Consider the following 15,354-nt stretch of genomic DNA (forward strand, 5'->3'; position numbering starts at 1 on the left):
AACTTGACGCCGAGCATTGTCCGTAACACGGATATGTACTACTATGAGATTTTAATTTGCCAGTAATAACAGTAATTAATCCCCCAACCTGGAGCCATAAGAAAATTCAGTACGTTCATACAGCCAACTACTACACAGCCTTACACATTTTCAGATGAATATCTCCTCTTTGATATCATGGCTCAAAAATCTCCTCTTTATTACATTGTGTGAACCGGTCCTCCATACATGATGATGATATATGGCACCTCCCTGAGTATGACACCCTGGACCCACCACACAGCCCCACAAGCTAGAGACGCATCATCACTTCATCAGCAGGAGCCTGGTCGAAGTAATAAATGAGCCCACCACTGCAGCTACCTGCCCCCTTCGCTTCCTCTCCCCATCAAAAGACGACATGGATTGAGCTTTCCCGGCCGCTAGCACTGTACCGTGGAGGGCATTAGCAGCAAGAGGTAATGTGTCTCTACCGTCTGTATGTAGGAAGGCCACATGCAGTTGCAGACTTGCAGTAGGCTAGTAGCTCTAGTTCTTCGTTGCCTCATTGGCCTGCTTCTTGCACAGATCTTGGGGCTCTCTTACCTACACAAGCCGCTTGCAGCAACCTCGGAGGCTTGCAGTCCTGCAAAAGAGGCAAAGGTGCCATATTTTTTCCCTTTCTTATTCTCTTCGATTTAGTTTCTGGTTTGCGGTTTGGGGTGGCAACCGAAGAGCTTCATCTTCTGAGTTCCGACCCTTTCCTCTATCAAGTGTTTTGATAGATTGTTTCGTTTAGCGTTCTTTATTTGGAATTGTTTGCTTGGGGTAAGCTTGGAAGAATGCGCAAGGGGTTTCCGTTCTTTCAGACTTCTGAATTCGAGAAATGTGTAGCTTGGTTGTGATTTTAGGCCGTTTCTTGTAGTTAGTTTGTCCAAATATATATTTGGAGTTCATAATAGGAGAGTTTGGTGGAATTCCGTGTATTTGGGGAGAGTGGAGAACTGTTTTAGGTTTAGGATTTGTCCAATTTGACTGCAGTATAGCTCTTTATCAAGTTAAGGAGATCACTGGCCTCTAACTAGTAACTAACACCCTCCTGCATCTTGATTTACTTTCTCCTTTTCCTTTTTGCTTTTGTGTGAGAGAAAAAGTAGGCACTGCTTGTGAGTTCATCTTTGACATGACCCATGTGAAATCGGAGCAACGATGGACGAGTAAAAGGCCAGGTGGCCAGTGAATGCACAGATGTTCTGTGGAGAAATAAATAAAAAAAAGTCCCCATAGCTTTCCTGAAACGAATACTCCAACTGCTTGTCCTTGCCTATTTAATTAATTCAGCATTCGCTGTTTCTTGCAAAAGACAGAAAATTGCAAGATATGATAGTTAAACGCACGGCATCCGAAATTTTATATCCGCTTCTCCTTCTGAAACCTTGTTTTTAGTTTTTTTTTTGTATAGTCATATTTCTCCCTCTGAAACTAAGAATAGATTTCTTGTCACTTGCAGTTTCCTATAAACTGCTTGTTCTTATCGAGGCTTTAGTGCTCAGATAGACACCATTTCCTGAAGCAAACAAGCTCCTAAGTTGGCATCTCTCAAGATAATGTGAGTTTGTCCCTCCCAATTTGACCGAAAGGTCATTTTTGGTTTTATTTTTATTTCTCATTTCCTGAAAAGACAAGATCATGTTTGCTCACACGGAATATTTTAGTGTTTATTATCTGACCATATCAGTTTGTCTATTCCTCCGTCTTCTGTTTGTTCCAGAAAATACAATATGCATCAAGACAGTTTCAGATCAGTGGTTTGCAGATCCCTTTCAAAGAGCCTTCCCTCCAGAAGCAAAGATGTCAGCTATCCTGAAACAGTCCAATGTGCTGTCCCTTGTGTTGTTACACTGCAACCTTCGGTTTGTGGAGGCTGCCAAGGCCGGGAACGGAGCCTGTCGCAAAGCTACGGGGAGGAGAGATCCATGTCATTCCACAGAGACTACCTGATGGCGCCCTCGCTCTCAAAGCATTTCGCAGAGGACTTCCTAAGAGGCGCCATGGACCTCCAGGAGTCCCTTGCGATGCTGGAGGGATTCCAAGCTGCATCACAGAGCATGAGACAATCAAACAAGAAGAGAAGACCAGAAACTGGCGAAAAAACTCCAGAATTAGATACCATAATCCGTGAAGTCCTCCTGAGACCGTCAAATTCCAAGCAGGTACTTCCTAGAACTGTCAGCAACGGATTGCCTGGGCAATTAAGCAATTCTACTGATGAGTTGAAGAATGTGGTCAAGGACAGCCTCTACAGGAAGAACCTCTTGTCAGTGTCCTGCAATAGTGAGCAGGCCTCTTTGAGCCAATCAACACGATACTCGCCGGACAATTATTTGATGTCCAAGACTACTCAGCAGAAGAAAGTGGTGCCAAGATCTTTTCCATCATGTGCACCAGTGCAACCTGACAAGTCCAAATCTCCAAGCTTGGTAGCCAAGCTCATGGGCCTTGATGGATTGCCCACACAAAATGATAACTCTATCAAGAAAGACGAGAAGGCGAAGACAGTGAGCTCACCAAGAGCACGGTTTGATGTTCAGATGCCTAAGTCAAAAAGGCTACTACCGCAACTATCAGGAGAGGACTCTCGGTTTGATATGGAGATTCCTAGGTCAGAAAAGCTACCACCAAAACATCGCAATGTTCAGAGGGAGTATACTTGTTCACAGAAGCGCATCCTTCCTTTGTATGGTACTGTAGAGGTTAATGCGATTGGCTCGACGAAATCAATTCACAGAGACAAAAACATTGACCAAGATCGAGCAAAATCCCCGAAAGAAATCAAGGTGGTCTCTCCTACAAGCAGAAAGCAGCAGACAAAGGCGGCCACCAAGATCAGCAGGAGAACCAGGGAGAAACAAAAATTTCATGTAGCTGAGAGGAACAGAGAAGGGAGGAAGGATGCGAAGGCTAAAGCAGGACCAGCTTCTCGTAATGCTAAAATAGAGAAAAAACCTGATAAGAAATTGTGTGCATCAAGTAGCAGTCGAATGAGCAACTCAATGAAACCCATCTTACAGAAAGCACCCAATAATTCCAGAGGGAAGACATTATCCAGGAGAAATGTCAAGAGCTCAACTATCGATGAAATAGTGGTATGCATCCTTGGTTATAGCATAGCATGGAAACTTTCCATTCAATCTTGCATATTAAACCACTTTAAAGCATGATAAATGATCAGCCACAAATCAAGAAGTTGTTGAAACTGAAATAATTGGTTGCATCCTTAGATTCAGAAAAATGAAGTAATTGGCCTTATTCTTGACCCTAGAAGTTTCAGCTAAACCATTCAGACATTAATTAGCATAATAAGTTCATAATAAACATTCGTTTTTAATTTATACCCCTCTGATATTTTGTGCTCCTAATGTAGGCGTATGAGATACAAAGAGAGATCGTCCATGCCCTGGATCATATTGACGGTCCATCCACAGAATATAGTGCAACACCTAGCGACGAAAGCTGCCAAAGTGCTGATTGGGATGCAGAATCTTCTATGGACGGTGAGGAACAGCAGATTGTCCCTTCTTCTAAACACACTTTCATCAGCTTTTTTATGTGTCACTTGTCATTATTAAGTCCATAATGGAATAGTAACCTGCAGCATTTCACTCGACTCAACTGCTGTTGTGTGGAATGAACTAGATGTGGATGGTGGGCAAGTTAGAGGTTGTTTATAAATGCCATTACTTAGATCTTTGTGACTTACATCCTATTCATCTGTATTTGCTGTGGGTGTTGATTTTACTTTTGTTTTAGGTTTCATATCTAACTTAGTTCAAAATGTGAAAAAAGAAAAACTTGATTGCATTTCACCTCTTTAAAACCTAGATGTTTTCACACTGCACAAACCCTTTTCATTGCAGAGATTCATAAAGATTTTAGCAAATCTGGTGAAGCTTTGTTATTTACCAGCCATGCTGAAAGAACTATTTCAACTGATGGAGATGATATTCACACATCAACAGACAGAATATCAACGAAGGAAGCTGAGATAACAGACGAGATCAGTTTGCTTCTCCTAAATGATCAACCATTCCTTAGCAGAGCAGCAAAACTCATAGGAATTGGCGCTTATGAGCATCTGACTAACCAATACAAAGCAATTTCCAAAGCTGAAATAAAACATAGTGAGCTCTATCTGGACACAGCAGCAGAGCAGTTGGAACGAAAACATCATCAGCAAAATCGTTTGTGCTATACTGGATTTCAGGGCCAGAAATGCAGAGCAACAACATACTTCTCATTGGAGGCATTGCTGAGAGATATCAGTGATGGGATTAGAAAGCTGAACGGTTATTCTGATGAAGACGCTGGTGGCACAAAAGATAGCCTAGACATGAAGCTGGAGAGGGATCTCTGGTGCACAGACGCGTCGATCAATGATGTGTGGGATATGGGCTGGCAGGACTGGATCTGTATGGAAGAAACAGAATGCTTCATCAGAGATGCTGGGGAGGACATTCTATCCTTGCTCATAGAGGAAGCTGCTTTGGACCTGTGGATACATTGACATTAGAACATATAGCTTCAGTGGTTTTCTGCCATCTTGAGGATGTAACCTCAGTTACATGACCAGCACAACTCGTGCCTTTGGTTGTATTTTGTGTTGGGTTTCATATTTGTCAAATTCTAGCATAAGAAGTTAAGAACATGGAGTTCCAGTGTTTCTTTTACCAAGAAATTATTGTAATTTGTGCTAAGTGCATGGCCCTATAAAAGAAGAGGGTTGCACAGTAACTGAATGTGAAATAGTTATCTTACAAACTGGCATTCAGTGGCATAGTCCTGATTTGAGAAGGGCAGGGACATTTCAGGGTGAAGAACACCTGAACAAGTCGATGGAAATGCCCTGAAAACATTTTCCTTCTTTCAGAGAAAAACGTCAAATGCGTGGGCATCTGTCACAGAGCCCCAGCATATCTGGAAGGTTTTCCTTTGTGATTATATATATAGAGGCGGATGCTAATATCTTAGGTGCCTGAAAACAGTTATTTTCTCAGTTGACGAGTACAGCCACACGATTTTCATCCAACGGCTAGCCCCTTTTTTTCTTCATCCTGACACAATCGCTGCCTTCTTCTTCCTCCTGACGCCAGCTCACTCCCTTGCCTCCCGCCCACTTCCAGCCATCTCTGGCAGCATGCCTGTCGCTGGATCCGCGCCCGCCACCCTCGCCTCGCTAATCTCTCCATTGTCGCGCTCCGTCGCCCCACCCTGGTCCACTGGCCGTCCTTCGTTGCTCGCGGCCGGTAGCGCCCTTGCTGCTTCCTCCGTCGGGCTGGTCTACCTTCCCCGGTGCTTCTTCTAAATCCATAATACATAAAATCCTTTCAAACCCAAAAATCCCTCTTCCCTAACTCATCGCCTGAGCACCCATCGTCGATTTCATGCGACTAAAATTTAGGAGATGTGATATATACATACATGATTCATTCATGTTCTCTTCGATTGGCTAGTTAGTAAATTTGAGGTCCCGTGTTTCATCCCCACCACACGTCCACACTGCACCATTCAAAGCCTATTTGTTACAGCTCTTCCTAATTCAAATTCTTTGGAAGAAATGATTTTCGGTGGAAAATGATTCTATAACTAAAAGTGATTCTCTAAGGTAAACTTTATGAAAGAATTGATTCTACGAAGAAGTGAATTAGTGAAAACTGTTGTACGACGATATTTTGTCGTATATATGCGAGATTTGCACATCATACATACACATAAAAAAAGAAGCTCGGCTGGCCTTTTGGTCGGCCCAGCCTTTCCCCCCTTCTCTACTGGGCTGGCCCGGCCCGTGGCCGTCTTCTTTCCTCCATACCGAGCCGGCCTAGGGGCTCCCTCCTCTCTCATCTCTCTCTTATCCACTCGCATGTCCTCCTATCCTTCTTCTCCCAGGAACTTGCACCGCCACCTGCTCTCTTCCTGCCCTAGCGCCGCCTCCTCTCCTCTATCTCCAATCGAGCCACAACGAACCCCCTCGAATCCGGATCAAACCAAATCCCCTTCTTATCCCAACCAATCTTGAATCTTTCGAGCTTCATCCCCTAGCTTCTAGCCTGAGCTATTGCCTATATAAAGGGCCTTGATCTGTTGAGAAGGGCAGGCAGAGAGAGGGAAGGGCAGAGCCCCCGCCCCCTACCGCCATTGATGGGAGCACCGAGGAGAAGAGAAGCTGCCTGCGTCGTGTCTCTGAGCCACACCGCTCCCTCTCCTTCTCGCTGTTACTTTGTGCTCCGGCCGACCTTCATGTTGTGACCGATGAGATTTGTTGGCTGTGTGCTTTGTCGTGTGTATGGGTGGCCATGCGCCGTCGTTTGTGTAGGCCGTGCCGCTGGTGGTTTATCGCTAGCTGGCTGGGCCCTATCGCCGACGAGTGCATCCACATTATCGCTGTTACTCTATGCTCCAGCCGGCCTTCGTCCTGTGACCGTCGAGATTTGTTGGCCATCGTGGTTGTGTTCCAGCTAGCGCTCGCGCCGTGGTTGTGTTCTGGCCGGCGCTCGCACCATGGCCGTGGGAGCGTGTGCCGCTATTGTGCGGGCCGTCGTTGGTTCTTTCTGATCTGTGATTGATCTCTGACCGTGCGTGCCTCTGTGCTGTGCGAGTGTGTCGAGTTGGTGATGGTCTCCGGTCGTCATGCTGTCGAGCTGTCCATCGTGCAGGCATGCATCGTCGCCAATGTGTGGGTGTACGAGGTCGTTATGAAATCTATGAGCGCGTGCCTGTATGGGTCCAGTCTTTCTGCATGCGTGCCGTCATGTTGGTGCTCTTCGCTATCACCGCCCATGGAGGACCTAGCTGCTGCTGTGCTGTGGCTTGACTGCAAGCGTGGCGAGCTGGTTGGTCTCGTGTCGATGAGGTACATTATCATTGTCATCTTGTACAGTGTTATTCTGTCGATGTGAGTTCTGACGTAGAGTTTCGATATGTAGCCCAGACCGGCCGTTGCGCTGTCGCTGTGGAGATTTCACGGGCATTTTGATCTATTACTCCCTGCCGCCTCGGTGTGAGACGTGGCTGGCTGTGTCGTCATTCATTCGACTGATGTGTCCGTGTACTTTTTTCCAACTGGCATGTCGTTGTTTTTGACTGGCGCATGTGCCGCTCGCATATGTGCGCCACCAACGTGTGTTTTCGATGTGCACGTATATGCTGATCTGGCCCTGCGATGCGGTCGATGTGTTTACCGGCAAGGACAATTCCGCCGATGTTGATTTGTGTGGCTATTGATGTTTATCTATCCGGCCGGGCGTTGTCGTGGGTGTGATCCGAACACATTGGTTATGTGTTGATCTGTTTTAGTCCTCGATTGTGTGTACTCTATACACTTGCGCCTTGTATTGAATACTAGCCAGGTTGTGTGTGTGGCCGCTGTGAGCTCAGCTGATATACCTTGTGTATCATGGTCATCCTGGTGCTCTGCTGATGTGATTCGGCCACCGGAGAGGATGTTGGCCCTCTATTGTTTGTGGCCTAATGTTGTTAGCGTCCCTGTTGTTGCTTGGTGAGAGGCCGCTGCTAGCGTTCCTCGTAGACACCCATGTGCACATAAGGAGAGAGGAGGACAACAATACATACGTACGCCGATGCCATGGCTGCCCACTTCGAAGGGTGAGCGACGACGGTTCTTAGGAACAAAAGTCCTTGCTACATGACCATGCATGCCATGTATACGCACAAATAGACATGAGTGCAAATTAACAAGTTATTTGCCTCTTTAATATTCTTAGCAACCACTGAAAAGAAGTTGAACAGAGCCGTTGAAGTGCAATCTGAGCAGCTGCTTGTCTGCCATCACCACACAACCCCAAATAGCCTCGCAATGCGGCAGCCGGCTATGTGCGACCCGTTCCTATTGTATTGGCTTGATCAGCCCTCAAAGCTCTATCGGTGAGCCCGTCTATGTGGCAACCATGTGAGAGTTTCAATATCACCACCCTTGCAAGCATGCTGAAACAAGTGCCAAGTACTCATACATCCATACCATGAGATGAACCAGCACTTGATTAGTTGTCGTGCCGATGATCTCAAAAGTCTGCACAAAGAGAAATCTCTTAAACATTGCATGAGCACAATTCTACCACAATCATACATCTATTTGTCCATGCCATCAAGACCGGTGTACCACTTGAAGTCTCCTTTTTCTTCCTGATCGATGAGGCTGGGACTTTTCTTTTTCCATGACCGATAAGGTTGGAATTATTTGTTCACTACCGATGAGGTCGAACACTTTTCATAACTTCATTATGAGATCCACACGACGGGACCGGATATCTTTTTGCTAGAGGCCGACGAGGCTCTGACACTCCACATTCCATACATTGTGTTTATGCATACTCGGAGACTACTCTTATTTTGGAGACGATGACCATCAAATACAGCTTAATCGAGGTATTCTATAGTCCAACACTACGGATGTAATTAACTGGCGGTCTCACGAGGCCACGGGAACCAAGAGCCATGCAATCGCCAGTTAATTTATTCATATATATTTGGTCTAATGTAAAGCCTGAGAAATTGTACTTTATAATTCTATGATGAATGAATAAAGTGATGTTTCCTCGTATTTCATGTTTGCATACTTATTTAATTCATAAATATTGTGTATACTGGTATGTCTGCAGTTGTTCTATTCAAATTTACAATATAAATTCGAACTCGGGTTTTGAATCTGCAAAATAGCTGTTTTTTTAACTCGTAGCATTTAATTTATTTTAAATAATCACTCTAAAAATTTAAAACATAGACTATGATTTGATAGAACTCTTGTTAATTCCACTTTAGAGCTAGTATGCGAGCTCGGCCAATCCGACCCTCAATCCTCCTCGTCCATCTGACTGAAGACACCCCAACCACACCTTTGACCTCCCGCCGCTGCCGCCTCGTTTCGTTCGCAGGTGAGCTACCCACACACCCACCCGCCTCCTGCTCTCCTGCTCGCGGCGGCGGCGATGGAATCCCTGGGCGTGCTGCTGTTGCACCCCATGAACGCCTACCTGGAGCAGGAGCTCGATCGCCGCTGCCGCCTCATCCGCTTCTGGGACTCCCCGCCCGACCGCCGCGACGACTTCCTCCGCGCCAACGCCGGCGCCATCCGCGCCGTCGTCGGCAACGCCAGCTACGGCGCCGACGCCGCGCTCATCGACGCCCTCCCGGGTCTCGAGATCGTCGCCTCCTTCTCCGTCGGCATCGACCGCGTCGACCTCGCCAAGTGCCGCGAGCGCGGGATCCGGGTCACCAACACCCCCGACGTCCTCACCGACGACGTCGCCGACCTCGCCGTCGGGCTCGCCATCGCCGTGCTCCGCAGGATCCCGCAGGCCGACCGCTACGTCCGTGCTGGCCAGTGGAAGTCCAAGGGTGACTACACCCTCACCACTCGGGTCGGTTTGTCTTTCTATCCTTAGTTCTTCAGTTCACTTAGTTTATTAGTGATACTTGATTAGCTGGTACTTTGGTTCAGTAAACTTCGTTTCATAATTTGTGTTCACTTTGTTGTCTGAGGCCTGGTTAAATTTGAGATTTGTGACTCAAGTTATAATTTTGGTACCTCTTGGTACCTTTCCAAGAACCCTAAAAGAGCTCGTTAAATTTGGTTTGCTAGACTTTGGTGTCTACTTTAATTTGGTTCAAGTGAGGATATCACTCATTTGACGGGAAGGTTTATTCTACAGCAAAGATGGGGAACATGGGTAATACTTTGGAATGCAAACTTTAAAAGAGAACTAAGGAGGACAAGATTGTGGCTGAAATTTCTTCTCACACCATTGGTTATCTTTCAAATTTTGATTGGTTCCTTTGAATCTTCGCTTTTACATGTGAATGATATATATTGGGAAACCCTAGTTGGAGGGCGTTTTTAGCAGACTAAACAATAACAGTATCAGAACTGCTGAAGCCCTGGTGGATTTGCTTTGGCAGTGAAAGTTTGAATCGTATCTAACTGAAATTTAGACAGCTTGTGGGGATGTTGATTGTTGACCTTCTTTCTAGCCAGAAAGATTACTGTTTGGAGTGGCATGCTTTTGAGTGAATAGCTAATATATAGAGGGATCACCACTTGATAGTGTTCTAGCCACAGTGGTTTTTCTGTGGACCTAGAGAGGATTGTTGTATCTACACATGATAATGATGGATGATAGTTTAGGTTGGCTCATCTGATACTGCTGTGGTTCATCATTTTTTCTTCAATAACATCACCTCTAGTTAGGTGATCCCTCTGCATTGAAACTTTTTGGCATTGTCTCATATAGCATTTGCTAGGTTACGCTTTTGTGGGACATAAATAAGTCTCTGGAGGTTGTTTGTTGTTGTTCCTTTCACTTGGAACTCTGCTAATGCTGAGGTTGATAAATGATAAGAAATTATTGAAATTAGAATGTTCTCTCCTGTAAATTGCCTTGTAGTACGAATGGGACTCTGTTATAGTAATGCACTTCTACATCTTCTTCATTTTTTGTATGGTCGTATCATAATACCATCCACATGGTAGGTAGGCTGTTACTCTTTTAATCAGTTGCCACAATTAATCATGAGTTGTTTGATGTGATATGGTACTGTCGTCGTGTCCTTCCTCCACTCAATTAAGACTTCAGAGATAGAAGGACTTTGTCCGTATGTTTTAGAACCCATTGCAGCATGAACATGTTCAGATGTACCTTTCTTAGAACATGTTCAGGTGCATTACAGCATATAACATACTCAGGTGTACCTTCTTAGGGGGAAAAGTTCATAGGAAGATTGATCTGCTACAGTTCTACATGTGGTGCCGCTGAGGTATCAGCTAAAACTACTGCCCATTAAAAAGCATGAATTCGTTAAGGACGCTGATTTGGTATTTCTATGGTGGGTATATAGACTTAGAATTAGTTTTGTTGGGATTTTTGTAAAACATGACTCTCTTTATATTTCTGCAGTTCAGTGGTAAAAGAGTTGCTATTCTGGGGCTTGGCAGGATAGGCTTAGCTGTAGCAAAAAGAGCTGAGGCATTTGGTTGTTCCATCAGCTATCATTCAAGATCAGAGAAGCCGTTCCCAAACTACAAATTCTATGCGAATGTTGTTGATCTTGCAGCCAACTGTGATGTGTTTGTCGTGGCATGTTCACTTAATGAGCAGACCTATCACATTGTTAGTCGTGAGGTCATTGATGCACTAGGACCAGAGGGTGTGCTCATAAACATTGGCCGTGGAGCACATGTGGATGAACCTGAGCTTGTGTCTGCACTTCTTGAGAAACGCTTGGGAGGAGCAGGCCTCGACGTGTATGAGCATGAACCCTTAGTTCCAGAGCAGCTTTTTGGTTTAGACAATGTAGTTTTAGTGCCTCATGTGGGCAGTGACACAGAAGAAACATGCAGGACAATGGCTGATCTGGTTCTAGGAAATTTAGAGGCACATGCGCTGGATAAGCCATTACTCACTCCAGTAATCTGATTGTTACTGGGAGTTTGAGATGAGTAGAGTATCAATGCCTCCTGTAATCACAACTCTTCAGTTTGCTATTTGTAGTTTACAAATGCTGCACTTGAAACATCTTTAGAAATGCTGCCTTTTCTTTTAATAAAAAACATCACGTATGGCTGTTATTCAATCAAGCATGATACGAGATGCTAAATTTTCTCGTATTCAAATTTTCTTGCTTATTTTCCTGTGTTGTCAGAGCATTCGGACTTGAGTGTTTTGTCATGGATGTTTTCCTTTTCTCAACCTTTTGTCATAAATTTCTTGATTAAGTACTGGAACATGCTATTAAACGTAATTTTCTGACTGAATTTGGGTCATTGTTTGCAGTTCAGTGGCAAAAGAGTTGGGATCATTGGGCTGGGCAGGATAGGGTTATCTGTTGCCAAGCGAGTGGAAGCGTTTGATTGCCCCGTCAACTACTACCAGAGAAGAAAGCAAGCGTACCCCAACTACACCTACTACCCATCAGTGGTTGAACTGGCAGCCAACAGCGACGTCCTCGTGGTGGCCTGCCCCCTGAACGAGCAGACCCGCCACATCGTCAACCGTGAGGTGATGGAAGCGCTGGGACCCAAGGGTGTGCTCATAAACATCGGCCGCGGCCCTCATGTCGACGAGCCAGAGCTCGTCTCCGCGCTCGTGGAGGGCCGCCTCGGCGGCGCAGGGCTCGACGTGTTTGAGGACGAGCCCAACGTGCCCGAGGCGCTGTTCGGGCTGGACAACGTCGTCCTGGTGCCGCATGTGGGGAGCGGGACGTACGAGACCCGCAAGGCCATGGCGGACCTGGTGCTGGGCAACCTGGAGGCGCATGCTCTGAACAAGCCACTGCTGACTCCGGTCGTCTGAATGCATGCAAAGCCGCTGTTGTGTATGAAGCTTGAGGAGATGCTTCCCGTTTCTGGATTTGAAAATGTGTTGGTGTGAAATAACGCTCAATGTGCTACCTACCTCTCGGGCAGGCAAGTTCCAATTCTCAGTGGAATTGTCTCGGTTTAAATCATCTGTTGAGCTGTGGTTTTATTTCCAGTATCGTCCCCCCCCCCCCCTACCTCCTCCTAGAGGATGGTATGACCATCTCTTGGGCTTGGACAGTGAGTCGAGGCTGGACCAAGCTTGGGTGCGACAGATGGCTCGTGTGGAGTGTTTGAGCTCATCTCAGTATTTTCGTTTTATCCTGTGTAATTCCAGCATGCTGTGGTTATAAGCCATCCAGCAATTACTTGTGATGCTTATGGAAAGACTCGAATGACCGAACTGGAAGGAGTTTCTCCCGCCGACAAATCTCTCTCTCTCACGGCTTCTTACTCCTCTCTACCCTCTCCAATCTCTTTCCACTCTGATTAGATCGGGTCAGTTACATCCGGCATCAGAGCAAGCGCCACCATCATTGCCGCACCATCTTCCCTTGGTCGTCACCTGTTCGACGATTCGCGCAAGTCGCTTCTCGCGACCTAGCGACCGCCAAGTAGACAGACGAGAACCCGTACCAAAAGCCCCGCTACGCTACACCTCCCGATAGCAGCATCAGATCATGACACAAGAGAATCAGCTGACCAATTTCCTCAGGTAGTACATTGAGGATCGACAGAAGATGGAGCTCGATCGGTAGAAGACAGAGGCGAATTGGCAAGAACAACGACAAGTGTTGGAAAGGTTATAGCGCACCATGGAGGCGTGGAAGCCATTGGCGGATCGGGTCGAGCATCTTCATCAAGCAATTGAGGATCTTCAACAGCACGTGAAACAGATCCAGCATCACCCAGTCTCTTCTGACGACCGCATCACCGGGCGTCAGGGAGAATGCAATGACGACCAGGGATACTGCACCAATCGCGGTGCTGGGGTTGGAGGCGTAAGTGAGAGGATTACTTTGGGGTTTATCCATTATGCAAGAGTTCTCGGTGAAACTGTCCACGTATCATTTTGCCGGGCAAGCAACAGTGTGGTTGCAGGCGCAAAGGGAATTCAGTTCTTGGGTAGATCTCTGTGTGCGTTTGATGGATAGATTTGGAATGGATCAATATCAGGAGCTCATACGGCAATTGTCCGAGCTGAGGTACCAGAGTTCAGTCGCTGAATACATGTCAAGGTTTGAAACACTCATGCATCAAATTCTTACTCATAACCCCGCTTATGATCCTGTTTTCTTCACTACTCGATTTGCGGATGGCTTACGGGAGGATATTAGAACTATGATCATACTACATTGTCCAAAGGATCTCAAGTTCTCGACACGGCATACTCACTGGCTTCTATACAAGAGGGAGTGCACGACGCACCACACACACGGTATGATCAGGCCGATGCCAAATCGAGACATCGCAGTGGATGGCGTGCATTGGGGCTACTTCCACTTCCAGCAACACCAGCACGACACATGGTGGATTGCACGACGTCAGAATAACATGGAGGCGACAACGTTTGGGTCCCTAAGAAAAGGCAAACCGAGGATCGATTGGCCACCCTCAGTGCATATCACAGGGCGAGAGGACTTTGCTTCAAATGTGGAAAAAAATGGGGTGCAAGCCATCGCTATGCCCCCACGGTACAACTACATGTCGTTAAAGAATTGTCGGATATGCTTACCACTAAGGATTTCATACCACCTGAGCCCCCAGATGACAGTTCTGAAGAAGAGGTTCTGATGTCCATTTCAAGAGTTGCATTGATAGGCACTAAAGGACCACGCACCATCAAGCTATGGGGGTTGATCGACAATCAAGAGGAGGTGCTCATTATGGTTGATTCGGGAAGCACACATAGCTTCATCAGTGCTTCAATAGCGGCCCAACTAAGCAGAACTCGTACCACTATTCCATCCATCGCTATCAGATTGGCTGATGGGGGACTTCTACATTGCTGTTTGTAGTTCACCAATTGTGGTTGGTGGGTTTAGGGGCATTCCTTTCAAACCAACCTTAGAATTCTGGGACCGGGCTGTTATGATGCCGTGCTTAGGATGCATTGGCTAGAGTTACACAGTCCTATGGTTCATGAGTAGGACAAGAAAAGGATATCCTTTGAGTACAAGGGAAGTCTAATATCTCTTCAAGGAGTGTTTCCAAACTTGCACATTTGTACACCTCTATGCAGGTTTGGGCTGCAGAAGATGCTTCACCACAATGCTGTCCAGCACATTGTACACGTGTGTTCAGGAGGATCACACTGCCACAACTGTTCTAGAACCAATACAAGTCTTGATCACTGAATATTCTGAACTTTTTGCAGAACCCAAGTCTCTTCCTTCTCACAGGTCTTGGGACCATTCCATACCCTTGATGGTAGGAACAAAAATAGTGTGCATTAGGCCCTAAAGGTATACACCTTAGCAAAAGGATGAGATAGAACGCCAGGTGAAGGAGATGTTGCAATCTGGGTTGATCAAGCCTAGTGCTAGCCCATTTTCCTATCATGTTCTTTTGGTCAAAAAGAAAGATGAGGATGACACTTTTGCATCAATTATAATTATAGTCACCTTAATGCTATAACTATAAAAAATATGTACCCCCTCCCTATCATTGATGAGTTGTTAGATGAACTGACTGGTGCTCAATGGTTCACAAAGCTTGATCTCAGAGCCGGTTATCATCAATTTCGGTTAAGAGAAGAGGATGAATTGAAAACTACATTCCAAACATATAATGGCCACTTTGAGTTTAGGGTCATGCCCTATGGTTTGTGTAATGCCCCAGCAACCTTCCAAAATGCTATGAATGAGATCCTAGCACCACTGCTGAGAGTATATATCCTAGTCTTTATAGATGATATCCTCATTTACAGCCCCACATTGTTAGCTCATGCACAAGATGTTAGAAAAGTGTTTGCATTGCTGCATGATCAAGGGCTGCAAGTCAAGAATCCA

The 15,354-nt window shown here is 45.9% G+C and overlaps 1 protein-coding gene and 1 pseudogene across 3 annotated transcripts; one reads left to right on the plus strand and one right to left on the minus strand.

Moving 5' to 3' along the window:
* Positions 1-334: 334 nt before the first annotated feature.
* On the plus strand, positions 335-11,651 carry LOC133892462 (hydroxyphenylpyruvate reductase-like). Of its 3 annotated transcripts, XM_062333261.1 has the most exons (6): positions 335-458; positions 568-642; positions 1,490-1,588; positions 1,751-3,125; positions 3,404-3,533; positions 3,897-4,807. In XM_062333261.1, the coding sequence occupies exons 4-6, from the start codon at positions 1,761-1,763 to the stop codon at positions 4,541-4,543; spliced, it is 2,142 nt and encodes a 713-aa protein (XP_062189245.1). In that variant the 5' UTR covers positions 335-458; positions 568-642; positions 1,490-1,588; positions 1,751-1,760; the 3' UTR covers positions 4,544-4,807. The 3 variants fall into 3 exon arrangements, with proteins under 3 accessions (XP_062189245.1, XP_062189255.1, XP_062189264.1); XM_062333271.1 differs by lacking the exon at positions 1,490-1,588; XM_062333280.1 differs by lacking the exons at positions 335-458; positions 1,490-1,588; positions 1,751-3,125; positions 3,404-3,533; positions 3,897-4,807 and adding exons at positions 8,925-9,410; positions 10,944-11,651 and having other exon boundaries at positions 465-642.
* A 126-nt stretch (positions 11,652-11,777) lies between these two features.
* LOC133910272 (uncharacterized) lies at positions 11,778-13,377 on the minus strand (annotated as a pseudogene).
* Between the last annotated feature and the right edge of the window lie 1,977 nt (positions 13,378-15,354).

The sequence above is a fragment of the Phragmites australis genome, chromosome 2 (assembly GCF_958298935.1).
Source record: "Phragmites australis chromosome 2, lpPhrAust1.1, whole genome shotgun sequence".
Taxonomy (NCBI): domain Eukaryota; kingdom Viridiplantae; phylum Streptophyta; class Magnoliopsida; order Poales; family Poaceae; genus Phragmites; species Phragmites australis.

Coding starts and splice junctions, on each gene's coding strand:
- LOC133892462 (XM_062333261.1), top strand. CDS start 1,761: ATGCATCAAGACAGTTTCAGATCAGTGGTTTGCAGATCCCTTTCAAAG. Junction 3,126..3,403: donor CAACTATCGATGAAATAGTG/GTATGCATCCTT, acceptor CTCCTAATGTAG/GCGTATGAGATACAAAGAGA. Junction 3,534..3,896: donor TGCAGAATCTTCTATGGACG/GTGAGGAACAGC, acceptor TTTTCATTGCAG/AGATTCATAAAGATTTTAGC.